Source organism: Lontra canadensis, unplaced genomic scaffold, assembly GCF_010015895.1.
Source record: "Lontra canadensis isolate GAN:19392208 unplaced genomic scaffold, GSC_riverotter_1.0 scaffold13, whole genome shotgun sequence".
Taxonomy (NCBI): Eukaryota; Metazoa; Chordata; class Mammalia; order Carnivora; family Mustelidae; genus Lontra; species Lontra canadensis.
The window spans coordinates 26,815,188-26,841,574 of NW_022631007.1; the positions used below are offsets into that span (position 1 = coordinate 26,815,188).

General features: G+C 39.6%; 1 protein-coding gene and 1 long non-coding RNA gene across 2 annotated transcripts in view; one reads left to right on the forward strand and one right to left on the reverse strand.

The window, feature by feature from the left end:
* The first annotated feature begins 1,316 nt into the window (after positions 1-1,316).
* LOC116867886 overlaps positions 1,317-26,387 on the forward strand; it is a 34,448-nt gene continuing 9,377 nt past the window's right edge. Inside the window, exons 1-2 of the long non-coding RNA XR_004382679.1 lie at positions 1,317-1,431; positions 10,462-10,568. This is a non-coding gene — a long non-coding RNA (uncharacterized LOC116867886). The remainder of the gene's footprint in view (positions 1,432-10,461; positions 10,569-26,387) is intronic.
* The window catches only part of CCDC148 (coiled-coil domain containing 148), a 245,041-nt gene continuing 234,051 nt past the window's right edge, over positions 15,398-26,387 (reverse strand). The window contains exons 13-15 of the mRNA XM_032857859.1: positions 22,655-22,772; positions 20,105-20,245; positions 15,398-15,753 (exon numbers count right to left, since the gene is read on the reverse strand). Of these exons, the coding sequence (XP_032713750.1) occupies positions 15,607-15,753; positions 20,105-20,245; positions 22,655-22,772 (406 nt within the window). The 3' untranslated portion in view covers positions 15,398-15,606. The remainder of the gene's footprint in view (positions 15,754-20,104; positions 20,246-22,654; positions 22,773-26,387) is intronic.

Here is a 26,387-nt window from a genome sequence, read left to right on the forward strand (position 1 = left end):
TGGGGTCTCTCTTTGTCCCTTTTTTTTTTTTTTAAAGATTTTATTTATTTATTTGACAGACAGATCACAAGCAGGCAGAGAGGCAGGCAGAGAGAGAAGAGGAAGCAGGCTCCCCGCCGAGCAGAGAGCCCAATGCTGGGCTTGATCCCAGGACCCTGGGATCATGACCTGAGCCGGAGGCAGAGGCTTAACCAACTGAGCCACCCAGGCGCCCCTCTCTTTGTCCCTTTTAAAAAATAAGTGAACTCCATAATTTTTCTTTCCTCAGTCCTTCAGGACTTCTCTCTTCAAAGAATCCTAAAACAATAGCCAGTGGCTCTGCCATCCAGTGTCTCCTAAGCTGAATAACTGAAAGACGTAATTTGCAACCTGCTTCATTAGTAACTCCTTAACTGTTTCCCCATTTCTAATTTGCTTTTTTACTCCCCCCAAATAGGTATCACTCAATTCAAAATCAGTATTTATAATTTGTTTTTCTAAACACTGAGCATGACAATTTTCACTAGAGAACAAAAGCCCACCATTAAACCACTTTTTTCCCCTGAAACTTTAAACTTGATTTAAATATTATAAATATTAAGTAATTTAAAAATCATCAAGCAAAGAACCTAGAACCAATATTATATTTTATAGATGATTAGTCAAGAATTAGCTACGAAAGGCAGTAATTTAAGATTGTGTTTATTTTTTCTAAATTTCTAAAATTTCTTAGAAAAGCTGTTTCTTTCTACAGTAGCTTAATCATTATCATCATGAAACACTGGACATTTGGGGCCGCCTGGGTGGCTTAGTGGTTTAAAGCCTCTGCCTTCGGCTCAGGTCATGATCTCAGGGTTCTGGGATCGAGCCCCGCATCGGGCTCTCTGCTTGGCGGGGAGCCTACTTCCCTTCCTCTCTCTCTGCCTGCTTCTCTGCCTGCTTGTGATCTCTGTCTGTCAAATAAATAAATAAAATAAAATAAAATAAAATAAAATAAAATAAAATAAAGAAACACTGGACATTTGGAGTTACAGAAATCATCGGAGTAAAGTGATTTTGCTCCATGTCCTATTAGAATAAGAAGAATGAATTATTTAAGATCTAGGTTCTTCTTTTCATTTACATATCACATTATTTTTCATCTGAGTTTAAGGTCCTTTGCATTTACATGTCTTCACAACATTGCAACAAACAAAAACTAAGAGGCAAACAAAATGTTATCAATGTTCTACTTATTCTGGGTAAATACTCAGCAATGGAAACCAGTCCACTACTCAGATATATTTCCCATACTTCATTGTCCTGCCTTCCTCTTTCTTCCACAGGGACTCAAAAGACATCACCCGTTATACAGCTGGTTCAATGATTGATTTTAGATTGCAATACCACAGATCTGCACTAAGTCAACAAGCAAATGGTAGAAGAAAGGTATTTATAAAGAACCTACTTCATGTAAGTCATAGTAATAGGTGTTGTGGGAAAGCAAGACACAGTAACTTCCTTAAACAATGTGTAGCTTGTTAAGTTTGAGGCACTAAGACAAATGTGTTATAATTTAAAAGATAATCTGATAGATTCCATAAGAGAGGTAGAAATAAAAACTTTTGGGGGAGTCCACAGAGAGAACGATCATATGAAGCTAGGATTTGAAAGCATTTCTTAGACAGGGTGGATATTTGAGACAAGCTTTATTTAAGGGCTGTAATTTTGAAAGACACTTGGGGGAAGGCATTTTCATTGAAAACAAAAGCATGAAATAAGACAAAGAAGGAAAATAGGACATCACTATTCTAGTCATGTCCTGTTTGGCTGAATCGGGAAAGGTAAAATGGGGTTCTATTATGTGGGACCCTATAAGTCAGGTTAAGGAGATGGGGCCTTGAGCCTAGGCAAAGGGAAGTGGCTGAAAGGCATAGAGCAGAACCAATGAGGAGTCTGTTGGAGGTGAGTGGGAGGAGGGGAAGTAAGGTAGAGACAAGTACCAGTAACAAGAAACTTTGTCCAGGTGTGGATGACCAAGACTTGACCGCAACCTTCCACAATATCCCAAGGTTGCGGGGAGGGCAGAGATGGATTAAAGACAAGCTGTGGCCGCCAAAGACATCATTTTCTTGTTAGACTAGTCAGCTCCCCTACTTGTGAAGGTCAGTACCCTCAGATTTTCACCTAATAAGTTAAGCAGCTTACATATTTCAGAATAAAAATTCCCTTTCATGTGAAGATGATGTGTTTCCCAAGTCTTTCTTTTGCTAAAAGGCAAAGGAGAGTTCGAGCAAAAGTGTATAAAATTCAATATATTAAAAAAAGGGTCAGTGAAATTCTGACATATAGGATAACATGGATAAACCTTGAAAACGTCATGCTAAGTGGAATAAGACAGACACAAAAAGACAAATATTGCATAATTCTTCTTATCTGAGGTACCTAGAGTAGTCGAATTAATAGAGAAAGAAAGTAGATGAGTTGCTACCAGGAGCTGAGGGAAAGAAGACAAGGGGGTTATTGTTTAATAGGTACAGTTTCCATTTGGGATGATGATAAAGTTCTGGAGATGGACGGTGGTGATGGCTGCACAATAATGTGAATGTATGTAATGCCACCAAATTAGATCCTCAAGAAAGGTTACAATGGTAAATGTTATGGCATGCATATTTTCTACAGTTTTTTAAAAGCAAGGGCTTAGTGAGGTCTATATTGTGGTTTTTATGATGCCAAATTCTAATTTACTAGGTTTTAGGGAGAAAATTCACACTATGTGACCTGATAGGATCATGCCTACAGACTGTCCTTTCTACACAGGCCTCTGTTCTGTAGAAGGAGTTGTGGTCTCTAAGAGGTTACATAGGGAGTTAGGAGTCAGAGCAAAGAAGATGCGCATAGTAATGGCTACAGTAGAAAGATTGTTTGGCCTAATGTTCCTGTCTTCAATGTAGGAATATATCTGCCAAGGAGGTCTGAATCTTTGCATTAGCCTGTCTGGGTACTCTTCCTCAAGACAGTGTAGCCAACCAAGGCTATTTTTCAAAGCACAGTTCATCATAGTCACGAATGCAGTGAAAAATATGACAAACACATCAATAGCTATCATAAAGAATGATTAAATCTAAAATACTCACTAGAGAGAAGAGGAGTGATACCTGGCAATATTTCTACAGGATCAAAGTCTGATTTTAAAGTGAAAATTTCCTGCATCAACCCAATATGCATGGCTCTTGGTATAAATGCCTTGGTGTCTCAATGAAAGGAGAAGACCAATTAATAGGGCTATTTATCTTTGCGGGTTGACATAGCGCATATGGGACTCTGTAGGATCGAAATAAGCTACCAAAGAAGGAAAGAAACTGATGTGAAGTGGGAGAATCTGATAAGAAAAAAATGAAAGGAAATACTGAGAGGTCAGGAAGACTAGCAAGAAGGAAGGCAGTTGTAAAATCATGTTATGTGAAGGAAGAAGTCTACTGGGGTTCTGTAAGATGGAGAGCTAACATATCTCCAAAGCACTGGAAACATCTATAAAAGCTGTATGAAACAGTTTTGGAAGGGAATTAAAATATGCCTAAAAAAGAAAATTTGAAGTCAGAGTGGTGACCTGAATGGATACCTGATAACCTGGAGGCTTGGGCTTAAAGCTCATTTAAACATGAGGTCTCATTTTGGGGGAGGCAAGGTGTTGGATCTAAGACCTCAAAAACCTAAGACCCTCAAATCCAATAATATGTATTCCCCTAAGAAATCCAAACTCCATGCTTGATACTCATTCAGACTTGGAATGAGCCCTTGCTTTTAAAAAACTAGAAAATATGCATGCCATAACATTTACCATTGTAACCTTTCTTGAGGATCTAATTTGGTGGCATTACATACATTCACATTATTGTGCAGCCATCACCACTGTCCATCTCCAGAACTTTATCATCATCCCAAACGGAAACTGTACCTATTAAACAATAACCCCCTTGTCTTCTTTCCCTCAGCTCCTGGTAACAGCTCATCTACTTTCTTTCTCTATTAATTCGACTACTCTAGGTACCTCAGATAAGAAGAATTATGCAATATTTGTCTTTTTGTGTCTGTCTTATTCCACTTAGCATGACGTTTTCAAGGTTTATCCATGTTATCCTATTTGGTTAGGAAACAGAGATACCCCTTGGCACGAGTAAATGCAAAACCCGCACTGGGGAACAGAGACACGCCTATGTGGCAAGGGTGTGACAAGCTCACTGCAGATGAGCCCATGATAAGAAGTCAAAGAATAAGCAAGTAACAATTTTTGTGTGAGGTATAGGCAATGGACACAAGATACAAAAAGATTAGACCCGATAACGGGAGTTACCAGAATGGAACTTAGAAAGTGACTACTAAAGAAAAGATCTTTAAAATTATTAAAACTGTAACAGGAGTAATTAAAACACAGGAATGAGAAATGCAAAAAGGCAAGCTACTGTGAATAATGTTGGTGCTGCTGATGATAATAGTACAGTACTGGCCACCTGCTAGGCCCTTTTCTAAATGCTTTGCAAATATTAACTCATTTTGCAAATATTTTGCAAATATTAACTCATTTGGGGGCACCTGGCTTGTTTAGTCGGTTAAGCGGCTGTCTTCAGCTCAGGTCATGATCCCAGAGTCCAGGGATTGAGCCCTGCTTTAGGCTCCCTACTCAATGGGGAGCCTGCTTCTCTCCTCCCGGTTCTTGAGCTCTCACTTGCACACTGTCTCTCTCTCTCTCCCTCTCAAATAAATAAATAAAATATTTTTTTAAAAAAATAGTAGCTCATTTAATCCTCACAGCAACATTGTATTATGAGGTATTAGTATTTTCCCATTTTAAAGAAGAGAAAACTGGGACAAAAAAGGCTAAATAACTTCCTCTAGGTCACAAAAAAAAGTGGCAGAGTTGAAATTTGTACAAGGACATTATTTATACAAATGTCTTAGTCCATTTAGGCTGCTATAACAAAATAGCATAGACTGGGGGGTTTATAAACAACAGAAATTGGTTCTTCCAGTTCAGTTCAGGAGGCTGGGAAGACCAAGATCTAGGTGCTGACAGATTCAGTGTCTGGTGAGGCTGGTTTTCCGGTTCATGGACTGCAATCTTCTTAGTGCAACCTCCCATGGTGGGAGGGGCAAGGGAACTACCTGGAGCCTCTTTTACAAGGGTACTTATTGCATTCCTGTGGGCTCTACCTCCATGACCTCATCACCTCCCCGAAGCCCCTTGTGCTAATACCAACACTGGGGGGTAGGATTTTAATGCAGGATTTTGCAGGGAGTGGGGGTGGTAATGGTACACTTTCAATCCATTTACCAGAATATAGGGTCTTAATCACTACACCAGACCAAAGAGCAAAGTTTATTTTCAAATGAAATGCCAAATTTCAAAGCCCTTCAAGATTTAAAAATTACAAAAATGAAAAAAACTTGTAATTTTGACAGAAACTCAGTAAATGAATTAAATAGCAAATTAAGCACAACTGAAGAAAGAATAAGTGTAAAATAGAACTGAAAAAAATCTGAAAATATAGCCCAGAAAGAAAAAGAGATGGGAAATATAAAAGCAAGAATAAGAAATATAGAAAATAAAATGAAAAGATCCAACATATTTCTAACAGAAGCAGGAAGAGAACAGGAAGAACAATAAAGAGGCAATATTTAAAAACGTAGTGGCAGAAATTTCCAGAATTGGTAAAAGACATAAGTATTAAAGAAGTACAGTATAAGTAAAGTTAAATCACACATGGAAATTTTGTAGTGAAACTAAGAAAATTAAGAGAAAAAGGAGCAAAAAAGAGAAAAATTAAGCAAAAAATGAGCCAGATTCACTATAAATAAACAATTAGATTAATAGCACATATCTCAAGAGCAGCCATAAATTCTAAAAGAGTCTAGATTATCTAGAAGATAATATCTCCAGAGTCCTGAGGAAAAATATCATAAATGTGGAGTTTTATACCCAGATAGGATATTATTCAGGCACAAGGACAAAGTAAAAATCCTACACGTAGATTCCTGCTGAAAGAACAGCTAATTGAAGAATCTAGTTCGGGGGGGGAAAAAACTCAGAAGAATGTATAGAATCTAAGAAGTAATGGTAAGCAAAGACACTGGTGAACATGACTGAGAAATCAATCTGGGCGATTAAAAAACAGTACCAGGTCACATTAAAAATAAAGAAAACTAAAGTGTGATCAGTTCAATCTGTTCACCATGAGGAAGATTACAAAGTGACTCCTTCAAGAGAGTCAGACTATTGAAATGAGTGTCTTCTCTGTAAAAGGATGAGTTGAGGGAATATCTAACTGTTCGCAAAGGGTACAAGTAAGGAAACTTCGTGACCCTGCTCTAGATGGGAGTTACTCTGAAACTGGCAGCATCGCGTAAATTCAGTGCTGCTCTTATGCCCACCACACAAGCAGCCCACTGGCTCCAAGGTCCATTTCCACAGGCACTTTATCTCCATCAGCTAGCTGTATTCCAAGGGAGGTGGTGCCAGCATTTTCTCTCCATTGTTTCTGTGCATTTTTTCATTCACTGTGGAAGACTAAGTAGTCTCAAGGGAATAATTTCATCCCTTGGGGCCTGACAGAGTGGGAGCCTGGCTGCAGGCAGAAGAGACACTTGGGTTCTCCCCTGGATGCAGGCCACTATGACATCATGGCACTACGACATCCTGGCAAGCCACACCAAGGAGAATGGGACAGACTCCTGTGGAAGAGTTGGCCTGGGATCACATCTCAAATATGAGTCCTTTACTTCTCTGGTCATAATCCCCTTTAAGTCTTTAAGCCTTCAATAAATCTTGTGAATTGCCACAGGCTCATCATAGCTTTTAGTGTGTGGAATTAAGGAAATTCCCTGTTTTCATGTTTGGAGCCAAGCTTAGAGAGAGAACAACTGTCTATTGTGAGGCCAAATATGAGATAGCAGAAGATGGTCTTCAGAGCCTAGCACTGTGGTTGGAGTCACAGGACTGGCTAAGATGACAAGCTGCACCCAGGACAAGTTTGTATGATATGTAGGCATTTCCAGAAATGTGGAGAGGAGTAGCAAGTAAAAACAAAAGCTGATGGTTATGGCAAAACTAATGATTATATAAAAAGGAAGTGAAACTTCACTGTCACTAGTTGGGAAGTCATTTGGTGATTGAATAGAAAGTTCTATAGAATAGACCTTGGAAACAATGGCTCAAATTAGTAGTCCTCCTAGAGGATTCACATTTTCATAAATGCTTCACTACTGGAAGGAATTTGGGCTCTCTGTGTGGGCTATCTCCCAGAGGGGTGGTCAGACTTCTCCATGAACACAAAAGCAGAAGCTGCCAGGCCTTTCCTAACCCTCAGGTCCAGAGCTGGCACAGCCTCACTTCTGCCCACAATACTGGGTAAAGAAGTCACAAGGTCATCCAGATGCAGTGTGGAGGGAAGGGACTACAGAAGGGCAGAGCTACTAGGAGGCATAGTTCACTGGGTATGGTCTAAAGGAATTTTGTAAAAGGGAAAGGAATGAATGAATTCAGAATTCTTTTTTCTCCATCATTTGATAAGGATCAGACTACACTCTCCCCCACTTTCACATCACCTCACACCTGATTTATTCTAAGTAATTGTAAAGGGCTCCCCCAAGTCCCAGTCTTCTCCCCACTTTCACCCAACTTGTACCAACTCTCATGTTAGCCTTCCAGGAACACTGTCTTTCTTTCTATGCCCAGGAAAGCTTGACTATGTAGTACTGTCTACATGATAAAGTTTGAACACCTTAGGCTTTTACTCAAGGGTCCACGTGCTTGTGCCTGAGAAGAGGGGTTAGGTTGGAGAATGACAGAAGTGAAACTCGAATGCCAGGAACTACTATCTTCCAGCTTTATCAAGCCTAACAGGTGCACAAACAGCACAAAGGAAACATCTGAATGATGCATCCCTTTTTTTTCATCATAGGAACAGACCATAGAGGTAACAATGGTCAGCAGCTTGCAGGGATGGAAAAAACCTGCCAGATATGAACAAAAGGGCACCCAGAAATTCATTCTTTCCTACTGGAAGGATCCCATTATCACCCAGAAGAAAACTTCTGCTACCTTGTAAAGCCACTCAGCAAGCCATGTCACTTAAGACAATCATCTATGCCCAATGTTTGAGCTCTGGGTCCCAATAATCTTGCTGCTTAATATTCTACTATCTTTTTTCCTGTGTCTGCACGGTAACTTATGCAGCTGCCCCTATATATACCTGTGTAGGAGATTAGGGGATTTCCCATTTCTCCAGGAGGGCAGTTTGGGTTATGGTGAACCACAGAGGTCCTCTGCAATGCTATCCCAATTTCACGTTTTAACTTCAGACTTACCTTTGTGCCACACAGTGTTTACCATAATCCTTTACCCCTTGATGCAAACCTTTGCACCCATTCATATTGGTCTATCCTCTCAGTTTCCTCACTGCCTAGTCCTTTCTCATCACTCTGCATAAGATAGGAAGAAATGGAGAAGACACAAGCTGTTCTGATGCCCCAAGAAGCTGAGGAGTTGCAACACAAGCCATGAGGGTAGCAAGAAGGACAAGAATGCCTTGTTATGTAGTCCTCTCATACCTACCGCCTTTTACTTGTATTTTTTCTTAAATACATGAAATGTTCTATCTCCACAGCCATACGCTGAGCATGCTTTGGGAAAAGGACAGATGCATTTATTTTTTTTAAAGATTTATTTATTTATCTTAGAAGGGTAGGGGCAGCAGGAGAGGGCAGTGAAAGAATCTTAAGTAGACTCCACGCTGAACGTGGAGACTGACATGTGCCCAACCCTCCAACCCTGAGGTCATGACCCTGAGCTGAAATCAAGAGCCAGATGCTTAACTAACTAAGCCACCCAGGCACCCTAAGAAGGGATTTATTTTAAACAGTGTCTTTCTACTCTATATATTTATACTTATTCAGAGCAGCAATAGATAATTGTTAGTTGGTTATCCCATAAAATGACAAAACTCTTACAGTTCACCTGTCCATCCATCAGTCCATTTTGTCACTGACTCAATCATCATTTACTGACTCCTCTCCACCACAAACCTCTGCTGGGCAGTCCCATCACTGGGCAGTGTACGCGGGTTCTGGTATTATTAGATTGCTCAGCATCTGATACATGGCACCAAATAAAATACTCAGCTTTAAAATTATAAAAATAAAGGGGTAAAGTTATGAAAATAATACAAGCTCATGGCAAACATGAACACAGCATAGAAGGATATAAAGGGAAAAGTAAGACTTCCTGGTTGCCACTCTACACAAACTTCCCATTCCAGCTGTCCAAAAGTAATGGTTGAAGGTTTCTTATTTATCTTTCTGAAATTAGTATTTTTTTTACAAAAATAATATCATTCTATATGTGTTTTTCTCTTGTTGCTCCCACCTCTCATCTATACAATATATCTTGGTTTTCTTTTCATATAAGGCCATGTAACTCTCCTTGTTCTTTTTTTAAGGGGGGGGGAACAGTTTTATTGAGGAGGGGCGCCTGGGTGGCTCAATTGGTTAAGTATCTGACATTGGCTCAGGTCATGATCTCAGGGTTCTGGGACCAAGCCCCTCCTTGGGATCCCTGCTCAGCATGGAATCTGCTTGTCCCTCTCCTTCTGCCCCTCCTCCCCACTCAGGCTCTCCTTCTCTCTCTCTCTCTCTCTCAAATAAATAAAAAAGATCTTAAAAAAAAAAAAAAAGGCAGTTTTATCAAGGGGCACCTGGGTGGCTCAGTCAGTTAAGCATCCGACTCTTGATTTCAGCTCAGGTCATGATCTCAGGATCATGCAACCAAGCCTGTACTAGGCGAGAAGCCTGCTCAAGATTTTCTCTCTCCATCTCCCCTCTTTTCTCCCGCTTGTGTACTCTCTCTCTCTCAAAACAACAAAAAAAAGTTTTATTGAGATATAATTCACATACCACGCAATCACTTATTTAAAGTATACCCAGGGATGCCTGGGTAACTCATTCAGTTAAGCATTGGACTCTTGGTCTCAGCTCAGGTCATGATCTTGGGGTCCTGGGATGGAATCCCAATCTGAGCCCATGTGGGCTCTGGGCTCATCAGTGAGTCTGCTTGAGGATTCTCTCTCTCCCTCTGCCCCTCCCCCCACTCACATGCACTCTCTCTAAAATAAATAAATCTTTTTAAAAAATAGTGTATCATTCAATGGTTTTCAGATTATTCAGAGCTGTGCTGCCACCACCACAGTCTTCATTCATTATTTTTAATGGTTGCAGAGATTTTGTTTTATCTTATGCCATGAGATCAGTAAATACTTGTTGAATTGGTTTAAACTATAGATTTGGATTGAGAAAGTGGAGAAAAAAAAGAAAGTTGTCTAGAAACATAAAAACAAAAAAGCTCCAAGGCTTCTGCTGGTCCTTTAAACCAGTTTTAAGCAACTATGTTATACTGATATAATATGGATGAAAAAATATTCTTTTCATTTTATCTAGATCTTTTCTTTCCAGATAGCAAAGTTCTAATCCACATGGACACAAATTCATGTTGCATTGTGCTGGATTTCCTTTAGCAAGTCAATTATTTTTGCTTTCAAGGAACGCTTTATTTCATTTGGGTAAGTTTAAAAATAAATACTACTTTTAATAATCTTTCCAAATCTAGTTAGTTTGTAATATTTCAACAGTAACAGGACAATTTTTGCAGCATTTGTTTTAAATATACTGTGAAGGTAAGCATTTCAGATTAATACAATATTTATAAAATGTCTAAAGCAATGTAAGCAAATTGTTTTTGAAATTATTTATAAATATTAGGAACTTTAAGCATATGTGGTGCTAAGTAATACTGACATGTCTGGGAAAATGTGCAAAACAGAGGGAGATAATGCAACTATTCTTTCCTCACACTTATATTCCCACATACAAAATAATACATTCTCCGAGGGGAAAAAAGGCACTTGGTAAATTAGTAAGTCCTACAGTGACATTAAAACATGTACTTAAATACTAACCTGAATCAGGCTAAGCAGTGGAAAATGTGGACTCAAATGCTATTGAAGATAGGAAAGGAAACACGGGCACTCGTTTGTAAAAAGAGGAAATGCTATGGTTGGAAAACATCTTTCTGGAGATTTTAAAAATATGACAAGAACAGGACAGATTTGATGCCACATTCCTCTCTCAGGATCGAGACTTGATCCCACGAGGGCATATTACTTGTGGGTTCTATTATTATAATCCAGTCCCACGCTGAGCCTCGAAGTACAATATTCACTCTTCCTCAATGCTTAGTGTCTAAGTTCCTGAGAACTTTCCCCCTCAGGATGGCTCTGGTTCTCAGCAGTAATCTAGCAAGTGCTCTTCGTCAAATGCATCAGGAAGGATGTACCATTTTCCCAAAACAAATTGATCAGACGTCAGAAACAGAATTCTCAGATCTTTTTCTCTCCTTAGGTCAAACTCCATCATTCCTGGGATTTGACTGAGATCTGAAAAATACTGTATTTTAGATTCTCCAGCCAAACAGTCATGATCTTTAAAAGTTTCTAATTTCCCCCAAGTTTCCTTAAAAATGTATTTTACATTCTATATGACTTTATACTTTACCTCTGTGTCCTGGACTTAAAATCTAGCACAGCTAAGGAGATGATGGAGCTGTTTTAATGAGGGTAAAAGAAAACCCAAGAAAATATGGGTTCCATAAAAAATAAGCAAATATATGCCAGATATAGGAAGCTTCAGCCTCTTTGTGCTTTTTTTAAAATGCCAAATGGGACTCTGGATATGGGGAAATGGGCTGAACTCTTTGAGGAGAGAGAAAGTAACTTCTAGTTGGCCCATCCTTAGAGTGAAAAATCATTGCTGTGAAAAACAGTACTCAGCAATTAAGGTGACCAAAAAAAAAAAAAAAAAACCAAACCTGAACTGTTTTCTTCTTCCTGCTTTCTGAAGAGAGGGAAGATGTTAATTGAGAGGACAGATTACAAAGACACATCATCAGTGGAGAGCATGCCACTGTGCTTGGTGCATAACAGGAACTGCAGAAAAATCAGTGCATTCCTGCCACCACAGTAGCAAACCGACTTCAGCTAGCTTACATAGAAAAGCAATTTATTAAAGAGTGCTAGGTATTTCTGCAAGACCAGAGAGTCTCTGTTTGAGGTTATCCTACTGGGAAGATGCTCAGCGCTTACCAGGAAACTGCTTCATGGAGACCCACAGCTGCTCTGGTAGTCCCACACACCTCTACGGGCATCACCTACCTGGACTGCTAGATACTACCAGTCATGCAACTTTTATCCCCCAAAGCTTGAAAGCCTCTATGGCTAGCCTTGCCAGAAAATGGCTTCTTGGGCTCTCACATAGCTCTCTCATAATGAAATCTCAAATAGTGCATTGGATTGCCAGTGACTATATACCATGAGAATCAGGAAAATGGAGTAGCTAGCTTCCACTCTGGGAAATGGGTACATAATGGAAGATGATTCCCAAATGTGAGAATGGTGTGGCTGGGTAGCCACAGGGCATGGCACACATTTTCCATGGAAAGAATGGCTCCATTATAGACGCCGGAAAGTTAGTAGGTCTTGACAGATTAGATATTACAAGTGAGGAAGAGGGGGCAGCACCAGTGACTCTCAGATTTCACATTTGCATCTGTGGTGGATGGCGGTGCCATTACTGAGTTGGGGTGGGCTTGTTCAGTGCAAGAAAAGCCACTGGAGTCAAGAATTCAGTGTGGGGGAATTCTGGGAAGATGACAGCAGAAGTGGCATAATTTGTTAATCTCCTCAAAGCAGCCTATAAAAAGAAACCAAAAATAGCACAATAAAGCCAAACAGTAGTCTTCAACAGTAGGTATAGTCTTCAACAGTAGGTGAGAAGGAATTCCCGTATGTTACAAAATATGAGTGGGTAAGGAGTAACCACTGACAACTTTAAGACCTGCTTTTACCAACACCTGCGCAGGACAGAGGGAAGCAAGGGACATCAGACAGACTGGAGAACCCCAAAGAGCCAAGAAGTACTCACTGGAAACTTCAGAAGACTGACAGGGGTTTTATACTTTAATAATGAATGAGCATAAAGAGCTTGCAGTGAACTCTGAAGGGGCGACAGAAGTCTGGGTCCCATGAAGTCCCACACTAAGTAGTCAAAACTTACGTCTAGGACAAAGTTCCATCACTACAGGAAATGTTGCAAGGAGAATGCAAATTGAGCACCACAGGAGCGGCAAAGTCCAAGGAAATAGCAGGTCCAATTAAAAGTAGGGGAGGACATAGCTCCAGCAAGTAAGTGACACAAATAGAACGAAAAAGAGAGAACTACAGAGCTGTGAAGTTAGAAGGATTATCTGGAGCTACAGTTATTTCTAGAAGTTAAGGAAAACAAATTTTAAATATAAATGAACAAAGAAAAGAATCAGATCTTCGTGTTAACGTAAAAAACAAACAAACAAACAAACAGATTAAGAGGCAGAATAAACATCCCTACAGATTAGGAAGGAACACTAGAGAGACATTACCACAACAGGTCTTGCCACAGAGAGAGGATGTGCTCTGACATGAAAGTAGGGCTTTCATGGCTTATGGTCTGAAGCTTTGTGTCAAGTAAATTGAGGGCCCATGAAGGAACACTGTGACCGTGGGAGACCTTCTCAAGAGAGTTGCCAATGTTCACAGCCCTGAGTCTTGTTAAGGATTCCTTTTCCTCTTCTTATTAGGAGATGTGATGATGCAAAAGGCTGAACTGGGAGGGCATTATAATGAATTGTGGATAGAGATAAGGGATTTTGCCAGTAGACTTTTCAGTGAAGGTTTATTCTAATGAGCTGGGTTTGCTACATTATTTATTCCCATCATGTTGGAATACTCATGAAGCCAAATATTCCACCGTTCAGACTGGACCTTCTCTTTTTTTACGTTATTCCAGTAACTGCAACCCCTGAGCTAGAGGTGCCTAGGAAATGGCAGGGAGTTGCAATGGAGAGGAAAAGAGCTTGAAGGCGGGGAGGAAGTCTTCCTAACAGTAATAATGGCAACTTCCAAAAACACAAACTTGCTACTCTGATTAAATAATCAATTTTTTTAAATAGTAAGAAATAGATGCTTGAGGTTTTTTTTTTTTTTAAGATTTTATTTATTTGAAAGAGAAAGAAAGAACGCACAGGTGGGGAGGGGTTAGGAGGAACAGAGGGAGAGGGAGAAACATACTCCCCACTGAGCAGGGAGCCCAACCTGGGGCTCAATTCAAGGACCTCGAGATCATGACCTAGGCTAAAGGCAGACGCTTAACCAACAGCCACCCAGGCACCCCATGCTTGAGTTTTATTTGAAATGTTTCCTACCTGGGGCACCTGGGCAGCTCAGTCAGTTGATTGGCTGACTCTTTTTTTTTTCTTTTATTTTGAATTTTCATACTTTCATTTAACCCAGTGTATCCAAAATATTTTAATTCTGATGTGGAAGCATTTACAGTTATTAATGATATTTTACATTATTCTTTTTTAAATTTTATTTTATTTTATTTCAGTGTTCCAAAATTCGTTGTTTATGCACCATTCCCAGTACTCCATGCAATACGTGCCCTCCTTAATACCCACCACCAGGCTCACCCAACCCCCACCTCCAAAACCCTCAGTTTGTTTCTCAGAGTCCACAGTCTCCCATGGTTTGTCTCCTCCTCCGATTTCCTCCAACTCATTTCTCCTCTCCATCTCCCAATGTCTTCTGTGTTATTCCTTATGCTCCACAAGTAAGTGAAACCATATGATAATTGACTCTCTTTGCTTGACTTATTTCAGTCAGCATAATCTCTTGATTTAGGCTCACGTTATGATCTGAGGGTTGTGGGATCAAGCCTTGCAGTGGGCTCTGTTCTCAATGGAGAGTCTGCTTGAGATTCTCTCTCTAAAAGTGAATAAATCTTCTTTAAAAAATGCTCCTTATCTATAATACTACCTAGATCTTACATAGATAATTTGGAATTTTTGATAGCATTTAAATTATAAATTTTAAAATACTCTTTCCAAACAACCACACAAATACATTTTTTTCCCAAGCCAAAACAGATATTCCCATGCTTGAAATGCTGTTTCTAATTTCTAACTTATTTTTACAGGCTAATTTGCAAAATGAAATTGTTTGGATGATTGGTTTGCAGTAAACATGGTATACCAAATTGGTTTCTAAATTTAGAGAAAGGTTGAGTCTCCTTTTATAATAATCAAGAAATAATAGAAGCATTAATGATAATGGAGTTTCCATAATTAAAAAGTCAAATTCTGAAATAACAAGCAGAAATAAACTTTAGCAGGTAGTAGCAACATAAATTATAATTCTTGCAAATATTTATTTTGAGCTTTTTTCATGGGATAATGCAATCTCCAATATGCAATTTACTAAATGATAAAACATGTATCATATGTGTCATAATTATATTTCACAGTCTTGTTGAATTTAGTACTATTAGACATAACAAAAATATGGGAAATAGTGCATGAAATTCTGAGAGTCATAAAAGACAAAGTTGTTTTAATTAATGCTTTGATTTCTATGTCTGATATTTAAAATTTTTTACAAAGTAGTAATTGTTATCCATATAAATGTTTTCAAAGAAAAATCTTGCTTACATATAATAGGATTTGCAGATGAACTATATTTTAAATACAGTAGACTCCATGTCCTTTCTTGGAGGTTTTTGAGGACTGATTTTTGGTAATATCTCTTTGGCATAAAATGTTTTATGAAGTCCAACTTCTCGAAGTGCTAACTCAAAACGGAGTCTAGGGTCAGAAATTATCTGTAGAAATAAAGTACATTTAAATAAGTAGCAATTCATTGAACTAAATTACATTTTATTATTTTGTTTCATATTTCCTCAAGCTGTTTAACTTTTTTTCTGGGTAGATGACTATAAACTTGGTATATACAGTGACTATTCTGTTGGGTTTTGTTTGTTTTTTACTGGAAATATCCAGGGGCACCTGAGTCGTTTGGTTGGTTAAGTGGGAAACTCTTTATTTTGGCTCAGGTCATGATCTCAGGGTCTTGGGATAAGCCCCAAGTTGGGGAGTCTGTTTGTGGATTCTCTCTCTCCCTCTTCCTCTACCTCTGCCCCTCTCCCTACTTGGGCTCATTCATGCTCTCGCTCTCTCTCTAAAATAAATAAACAAATCTTTTTAAAAAAGAAAAGTAACACACACAAATTAAATTAAAAGAAAGAAAAAGAGAAGAAAAGGAAATGTCCAAATCTTCTTAGTATGATTATTTTCCAGTGTATCCCTGGTTTCCAACATAAGGTATAGGGAATATCATGCCAAATTAGTTAAAAAAAAAAAAAAAAAAAACCACATTGAATTAAAAAATGGGGTGAAAAAAGTTTACTTTCAGTACTATTCGCTGATTCATTATTGATAGCTAGAATTAGAAAATAAAGACAATCATCATTTAAAATAAATCTAAACCACAACCTTATACACTGGTCTTTAAACATCAATTTCTCCATCATTCAGCAATATGTAAATTATGTTTAAACACATGGCCCCTATTTTAAAAACAACAACAACAAAATCAATCAAACTCTCCTTCCAAGGCTGGATTTCTATTTCAAGCAGGATTAGAAAATGTTTCCACCAATGTGATTCTAAGTGGGAATTGAAATATGAGTAGCTCAATTTCTATTTTCATTTATAGCTGATTGGGCCTTTTTCCTCTTCCCCTTCTTCTATGAACATTAAATATCAACAGACACTGTTTGCTATGATAAGGTAGCTACATATGGATTTTAGCTAATGAGGCATTTTACATGGACTTGAAGTTCCCCTAGAGGATGGGATAATAAGCTGTTGAAAGCAGCCCCTCCTTGAAGAAGCTCTTGAGCTAACAGGGGTAATAAGAATGTATACAGATAACTGCAACTCGCCTGACCCTGCTTCCAAGAGTAGAATAACACGGAGGTGCATTTCCCCATGCAAGTGAGACTAGGATAACCTCAGGTAAGCAACAGGCACTTGAGCTAACTGTGATGTCCACCCTATTCTTCTACAAAGCAGAGTGGGGAGGAAAACAGAGCAGGAAAAGAAGGCACATGCAAATTTAGAGGTGAAATAGGTCAATTTGGGACCAGGGTGGTTCTGGTAGAACAATGGAGTAGCAGTCTGCTACAGTGCTCTACCCATGAAGTACTAAGTGCGTAAACTTGGCTGGCAGCAAGAAGAAAGAACTGTCGAAAACACGATGAAGGGAAGAATCAAGAGATTCTGGCAACTAAAGAGGGAAGGAAATGAGAGACAATGGTGCATGCAAGTCAAAAATACAGAGATTTTGTGTCTGAGAAGCAACGTAGTTGATCCTTCCACTCAGCGTCTCTTCTGGATACAGTCCCTCATCCACATCCAAGGATTCAGGCTCCACCTGTGTGCTCCCTAATTATCTCCTGGATTCACCTGCCTTCTCAGCTTCTGGTTCGTGAAGTTTAAAATGTCTCATTATTCTATTTTTCAAATAGACGAAGTGAAATGGAGATCTCTCTCGAAAGCTGACCTTCATTTCCCCCAATTTACCTCCCCAGAAGCAGCCAATCAGTTTCTCGTAAATATGTTCTAGACATCTTCACCCTAGACATGACAGGAACAAAACACATTCTCTTTCTCCCTAAGTCTGTTTTTACTTCTGTATTCTTATGTGGTTAATGGCAGCCACAACTAATGATTATAATTAACTGAATTACTTCTAGGTGCCAGGCAATATCCTAGGCAATTGGCATTTATTATCCTAATCCTCATAAGAACCTTACAAATTATTATTTTACAGATGAAGTAAACAAGACATAAAGATGTTACTAGCTTACACAAGTTCACATAGCCAGTAAATAGCGGATGTGGATTTGAATCCAAAATGCAGGCTCTCCTCAGTATCACTTGCTACCTAGTTTGGTATCATTACTCGCTCCTCTCAGACAAAGCCATTCATGCCCCCTCGGTCCCGTGTTCATATCAAACAAGAGGAAAAATAATCAAGGCAACTCATTTCAGGCAAAGAGAGCTCGACTTAACAAGATTACTGGTAAACTACAATGATTTTTTGGGGGTGGGGGGGAAGGATTGGAGGGTTTGATTTTAGAGTAGTCTGTTTTTAATAAAGTAAAATGTATCTCGTGGTTAAGTGTTAAGTGCCATCTGAAAAGGGTCTGACCCCCAAACCCACCAATTTTCTATCCAGGACATGTTGCTAACACATATCTGATTATATAATTCACCTGCTTCCGAGTCTCGCCTGTGCTCACAAGATAATGTCTTAGCAAGCTAGAGCTTCTATACTTTTCAAGCTAGAGCTTCTATACTTTTCATCCTGACCGTAATCTAGGTTTCCAGTCTCATCTCCCAGCACCCACCCTTGCCGCTTACTTTACAATGAAGACATGCCAATAAGGGCCCCTTTCTGCCCTCCTCTGCTTGGTGAAACCCTTAATTGCCTCAGCCCAGGTACCTGAAAGTTTTCCAGTTTCTGACCAATTCTCTGCCAACCCCAGCTGCCCTCCCTGCTTTGGCTTCTGGAGACACACTTACATCCTTATAATGAATCCCTTTCTTTTTACCCTACCCCTCCTCCCAACCTATTTTTGTTTGTTTGTTTTTACTTTAAATCACCTAGAGTAAATTTTGTTACTGCTGCTAAGAATCCTCGCCTAAGATGTAGATTAGTTTCTTCCTTGACACTTTGACTTCCCTAGTCAGCGTATCCATGGGTTCCCTTCTGCCTACCACTGCAGCCCTTAGACCTCCACCATGGAGGTAGTCTCACCCCAGGGGCATTACTGCCACACAGGCTACTTTCCCTCCCAACCCAGCTACCCTGCTCACTTCCTCCAAGAGAACAAGTCCATCCTGTTTGGAATGCAGCCCTGGCAACTCCACAATGCCAGAGACACTGTATGTTCCATAAATATTTGTCCGATTAATAAATGAATTGTTCACAAAGAGGCACACTCAATTTATTTGCCAGTGGTGAATGGATGCAGTTTCTTACTTTTTTAAATAATTAAATATTGAGCTGCGCTCTTTAGATTTGTAAAATTAATAAACTAGGGGGAACTACTTTCTCCCTTAATTTCAGTGATATCCATTCATTCATCTGTCTTCCCTCCTGCTTTCCATCCATCCATCCAAAAAGACTTTTTTTAAAAATATTTATTTATTTATTTATTTGACAGACAGAGACCACATGGAAGCAGAGAGGCAGGCAGAGAGAGAGGAGGAAGCAGGCTCCCCGCTGAGCAGAGAGCCGGATGCAGGGCTCGATCCCAGGACCCCAGGATCATGACCTGAGCTGAAGGCAGAGGCTTTAACCCACTGAGCCACCCAGGTGCCCCCCAAAAGACTTTTTAAGATTCTTTCTCGGTAACAGACTAAAAGGAGTCAGAAGTTCCTGGAAATGGTTAAATACACCTTAATATTTTTCCACAGAAAATGATTTCTTTTATCACTAGCTCTGATGTATTATCTTCATTTTAATTTCTGAAAGCTCCCCTCTGCTTTATCCTATCAGTATCATCAGCTGTTACTTTAATAGGACTTATATTATGATTTTAAACAAATTCCAAATGATAAACATTTAAACAAAATACAATATTAACACAACTTTAAAGTTTACAAGTTTTAAAAATAATTTTTAACATAAAAATGTAAATTTAAAAAATAATTTTCGGGATGCCTGGGTGGCTCAAGTCGATTAAGCGGCTGCATTCAGCTCAGGTCGTGTCCCAGGGTCCTGGGATTGAGTCTCACATCGGGCTCCTTGCTCCGTGGGGAGCCTGCTTCTCCCTCTGCCTCTGCCTGCTACTCTGCCTGCCTGTACTCTCTCTATCTCTCTGACAAATAAATAAATAAAATATTTTTAAAAATAAAAAATAAAAAATAATTTTCAGTGACAGATTCATATGTTCAGATAAACTATTCCACGGTCACCTATCAACTATTTTATAACATTACGAATTGGGCAGTGGTTGTGTGTTATCATTTAGCAGTAAAAATTACGTTATTCCATGTGGCATTCAAATGTAAATATTGAAAATAATCTGAAACCAAAACACACACTTCCATAAATCTTACCGTCATGGCTTTTGCATCAATCATGCTAATTCCCATAATTACCTGGTATTCATTGTATGTATTCAATGTAAAGAGTGGCTTTTGAAGAATAAATTCTTCTTCAATTCCAATACCCATCCTTGCTTTCGATGCCGTTGTATCTGACATCATTCTAACGGGATCAAACTGAGCGACAATAGCAACCTAAAAGAAGAAAAAGCACAGCTACTTGGATTAACTACTTCTGGGGAACACTACTATTAATGTTTAATGTCTAATAAAATTTCCTAACTTTAAGGAAGATAAAACCTAAGAAGGAAGGGCAGACAGAATATTAAACCAGGCCAGTCCTAGAAATCCATGAAGGAGTTAATGGTTTAAAAACAAAATATGTTAAAAGGCCATGATATATATTGTTTGCTACTGATTGAATAATTACAGTTACGATTAAATTTAGATAAAAATTTATATTTCTGGTACTAAGAGGAAATCAAGCCTAGAAAACCTACATATTGAACTACCCTAAAAGTAACCAAAAGTAAAAAACATTGACTTTTAACCACTAGCAGTATATGGCCATGGTAACAACCCCATGAAGCTTTCTAGGAAGTTTAATCTGATCAAGCTCAATCTAGAATATATTATTAATGGGTTAAGTTGAGTTGTGTTGGCATCATTGGGCAAGATGGGTGAATGCCATTGTGTAAGTAACTAGAGTTCCAAAGATTATTGTAAACCATTGTTTTCCCTTCTACTGAAAAACTGTATAGTCATTTTAACATAAATGCCCTTGTCCTTTATGATAATTGAAATCATTCAAACCTGTATCCTAATGAAAAGAAGCCACTAATTTTGTAAATTATATGCACCATTAGTAACACCTGCCTGTTAATTCCTAAAGTCAAGAATTAGCATTAAGAAAATGGCATTCTTAATGCCATTTCGAAACCGTAATGACATAACTGAGTTGAACGTACTTTAATTACTATAGGTTTCCTAGCCAAAATGTCTTATACTATAGTTCTAAACACTGATTACAGGTAATGGGCACGGATATTTCCTCTTTCAAAGAGTTCACAGATGGGAAGAATCCTAATTATATGGACTCCGTAGTTATCAAAGTTATATTGTGAACAAGAATGTGTTTAGAAATAGTGACATTAAAGTTTTGTCCCCAGGAATGTAATTATTTGCTAATGATAGAGTAATTTAACGTTTGTTGAATCTAGGATGACAGGTCTTAGGTTCCTATGCTTTGAATTTATTTCTGTCAACTATTTTATCAAGGAAGATGATATAATAGTTGTATGCATTAACACTTCCCCTAAACTATGCCATTTAACTAGACCTCCTCAGTTTGAATCCAGTCTGACAGTTACTAGCTGTGTGACTTTGGGGAACCTATGCCTACTCAGTTTCCTCTTCTATAAAACAGGAATATTGCTATAAAATAGAAATAACACATACATCACGGGGTTGCTGTAGAGATTGAGATAAAACCTAAGAACATTTAGAAGAGGGCTTTATACTTAGTATTAATTTTAAAAATATGAACACACATTGGGCACCTGGGTGGCTCAGTGGGTTAAGCCTCTGCCTTCAGCTCAGGTCATGATCTCAGGGTCCTAGGATCGAGTTCCCCATCGGGCTCTCTGCTCAGCAGGGAGCCTGCTTCCCCCTCTCTGCCTGCCTCTCTGCCTGCTTGTGATCTCTCTCTGTGTGTCAAATAAATAAATAAAATCTTTAAAAGAAAATATGAACACACATTACTGCAAACCTATGGGGCAGGTACTATCATTAGTCCCATCTTTCAGAGGAGGAAAGGAAGCTTAGGGAAGTTAGGTAAAAAATCCAAGTTTCCTCTGCCAGTAAGGACCGAGCCAGGTTGTACCAGGTTTGAAGGACACTGGAGGCCAAGTTCTTATTCAAGATTCCATGTTTCCTCCACCGACATGGAAGGGAAATGAGATAGTCATTTCCTCTCAGCCAGGAAATGATGTCAATGGACTTTGGAGCTTATGATTTGAGCTAATTATTTTCAGATCAAAACCTCTGAAAAATTACCAAGTAAAACTATTTTATCACATTTCTCAAATTCTTAAACTCCTGCTTTTGCGATCTCCTCTCTACTTTAAAAAACTTTTGCCTATTTTCACTAGGCAAAGCAATGGGAGGCTTTAATTAGCTCACAGAAGTTTTAAAAAAGTGGTTTTTCGCATGTTTGCTAACTAAAGGGTATTTCTAAACAGAGGTTCCTACCCCAAAGAGGATTACCTTGCTCTAGCTCCCCCAGGTTTTTTGAGAGCATAAAATCCTTCTGGTAGATGTAGAATTTCACTTCTGTTAATGGATACCCTTCAGCTATTAAACTAGAGGTAATATGGATGCATTTAAATCTTGGGAGAGCTTTTTGAAAGATGCTGATAAAGTTATTTTAATACACTAAGAAACTGGAAATCGTTCAACATAAACCTAATTGCTCCCAGGAGTGAAGACCAGTGTCCCAATTTGGAAAAGTTAGATTTTATATCACAGAGTTTGTGATCTAAGCCTACTAATAATGTTATGAAGGACACTCAGAAACCACCATGAAAATTTCCAAATTAAAAACACCTGTTTCCTAAGGGCTTCTAGACGCCTCTCTCTCTCCTCTTCTTCATGAGCGTCTCGAAGGGCCACTTCTTTTTTCTCCATCAAACGCTTTTCCAGTAATTCTTGTCTATATTTAACCCTTTAAAAATAAGGCAGAAAGACTGGAAAATATCATAATAATTGTGGAAATTATATGGACAGGAGCATAGGGGCAGGAGGCATGTCCGAGGTGACATCATGGCCAGAATTTGTTCTTACTTGCTTCTGGTTGATTTCTCACAGCCACACAATCAAATACACTGGTATAAAATGCAGGCTACAGCAATTCTGAGAACCAGAGAACTGCAGATCAGGAGCTAGGAAAACGTAGGGTAAAATCCAATCCATCTCTTTCATCGCTGAAATCATTGTATTGACTCTCAAACTGTCCGTCGCCTGTCACAGCTGCAGCTAATCTAACCCATCAGATGACAGTCTCACTCCTGAGTGATTATTCCAGCAGCTTTCTGAAGAGCAGTTCTACCACAGTTTGAGATGTTAAAAAGGCTATGTTACTAGTTCAACATCATACTTTTAGAAAGAATAGTAAATAAAATGCTGTAATAATATGCCAAATTACTGGAACTTAAACCAGATTTTTTCTATATTGTCACTCCTTCTGTCAAGAATGCCCTTTTGGATGTGTGTGTGTGTGTGTGTGTGTGTGTGTTAAGTTTAAAAATTGCACTTTGACTGTAGATGGCAGCAAAAACATAATTTTTCCCTTAGCATTGTTTCTATTCTCCTTAAAATCAGCAGATACTAACCCAGAGAACATTTCAATACCTCCAAGCTCATTTGACCCTCTTTTGCTGCCTTTTTTAGACAGCCTCCTTCCCATCTTCTTGCCCAAGCCACTCTTCTATTGAATTTTAGGAATGAGATTTGTCTTTTCTAAAAAAGTAGACACTTGGGTTCTCAAGGGAGTATGAGGTCATTGCCTCTGTCTTCCATTATTGATGGTTTAGATTTAACCTTAAGACATCAGTCACAAATGTGCTTTGCCTTTTGTGCGTATACCTGCATTTTCCACAGATGAACCCTCACTAGACCTATTTAATTCTGGATCTTGAGGTTTACTGAGGTAGCTGTTCACTACACATCAACTCTGTTGCTAAGTGCTTTGTGTGTTTTAGCTCAGACTTCACCACAACTTGATGTTGGGGTACCAGTGTTGATCCCGTTTTAAAGACAAAGAAATGGAGGTATAGACTGGTGATGTAACTTGCCCATGTTTTCACACCCAGCAAGTGGCAGATCCAGAGATCCAACCCAGGCAAACTGGCCCCAGACCTCCCGCTGACCCTGACCCTCCCACCCCCCTGCTATTAGCCACTATGCTCTTCTCTCTTCTCCCCTTGATTTTTCCACTCCCCTCACTGACACGAATACCTGCTGTGTGCTTCCCCTGTGCTAGATATTATAAGCACATCGAGAAAAAGACAGCTCTTAGACACTCGTAGTTTAATATAGAGACAAAAAGACGGGCCTAAGAAGTAGTCAAGGTACGTAGTGCCTTTTGAGAGGTATAAAAAAGGTCCACTGAGATTTGCAAGGTTGTGGGAAGGACTGGGAGGCTTCAGCAAGAGCTTCAGGGAGGAGGCAGCATCTGAGCTGGGTCTCAAGGATTAGCATTTGGAGAGACATGGTAGTGGAGGGCAGGCTGGCCTTCCTGGCAGAGCCAGGACAAGGGTGAGTCAAGAAGGGCGATCACACTCAGGCCCACGCAAACATTGGGTTGGCATCTGAGAGTGGGTAACTTTTAAGTTTTGCCCCCTGGGCACCTTGCTTGCCTTACTGGTCACAGTCCTTTGAAAGGAAGAGTTCAAGGTGGCTAGAACAGAGTAAGGCATCTGAAGCTGTGTCATTTGAGCCGGGTGAATGAATGAAAGAGAAGCCCAGAGAAGTACTGGCAGGCTGAGTCTGGCAGTCTCTTGGTTCCTTCAGGAAGATTTGCTCCTGCAGAGGAAAAAATCTTTAAAATCAGGCTGCTCCTGAGGCTGACATTAAAGCAGCAGCAGCACAGGAGAGGAGAGGAGGGAAGCATGCAGTAGACATTTGCAGAGTATAAAACCTACAGTGGGATTTAGAAGGCAGATCCTAAACTCCTCTGACGGCCATGGCTCTCCTCCTCATCTCCCATATCAGGAGTTAGTGGTCAGATACACAGATTAAAGGAGCTACGAACCACATTGCTCCCTTTCTCCAAGGCCTCCACGTCATGGGAAGCTCTTGCTCATTCTCCCCATTTTCACTAAAGGCATGATACAACCTCCCTAATGAGGTTCTACTCAATTTATGTACTGAGTACAAGCTAAGGGAACTACTGTGAAGGTTCAATTAAAAGATACCCTGGGATTTGATAATTACCATATGCTAATCCTCAGAACCTTTGAAAAGTTTCTCTTCCTCTGGGATATATAGGTTGTTTGTCTGCATCAGAGTTTTGTCTGCTGTGAAAAAGTAATAGTTGTTCCAGTGAGGGGAGCTTGACTAGTGAGGAAGAAGTTGCAAACGAGAATCAGGCATTTGGACCTGTGTCTGAAAAGGCCTGGCTCACAGTTTACTCTGAGGCTCACTTGCTCATTCAACAAATGTTTACTGAGCACCTGTTCTGCATCAGCCACTGTGCCAGGTACTGGAGATACAATTTCAACATGGGAGGCATGCTCTGTCCTCACAGAACTGACAAACTAGTGAGGATACAAAGACCCAGGCAATTTTGATAAGGGGTGGGGGGGTAGTTCTGGAGAAGCCATGTGTCATAGGAGTTGGGAGAGGCACCTTGGCAGAGTGGGGGCATTCAAGGGAGACCCAAGAGGAAGTTCTCCAAATTTCAGACCTGAAAAAGGAGCAGAGGGGGAGAGAATAGGATGTTCCAGGCAGGGAAAAACAACATATGAAGGCCCAGAGGATGACCAAAAGCACACGATGCAAAGTGGGGAGTGCTAAGAGCCAAGGCTGGAGGGGCAGAAGAGGCCAGATGCGGGCTTTGCAAACATGAGGGCCTTGATTAGGGAAATGGGATGATCAGAAAGACCTCTCCTGTAATATGGACATGGATTGTAAAGAGCCAAGACCAGAGAGTGGTATCCACAGGCAAGCTGATGTTTTCCTAACCTAGGGAATGGTAGGAGGTAGATATTGAGGAGATACTGAAGAAGACACAGACTTAAAATTTACGTAGGAAATAGAATAAATTGGAATGTTTAATTTATTTCATGGGAAAGCAGAAGAGATAGAGAAAGGAGTTAACCTTTCTTTTTTGCACAATGAGCAACGGTGTCCCTCAGTACATCTGGGAACTTAGAAAAACAGGGAAAAGAAGGAAAATAGGTTCAGTTGGAACATAGACTAGCCTTCACAGATCTGGGCTGAAGACGGAGATGGGGGATCTTAATCAACAGCATGGAATCCAAGCCATGGAGCAGATGGTATCAATCAGGAAGAGAGTGTGGGGCAATAAGAAAAGTAGGTCTAGGAGAGATAGCCAAGGAAACATTTAGGAAACGGAGAGAGGAGAAAACTGTCTAGGAGAACAGGAAAAATGGTGCCAAAGCAGTGAAGGAAAATGACATTAACACTGTCAAATGATACAGCAAGTTCTGATGTAACACCAAATGGTCACTGGACGAAATAGGAGGGAGTCCTTGGTGATCTTGGCAAGAGATGTCAGAAGAGAGGTGGCTGAAGAATTAGTGGAGCCCACGAGGTG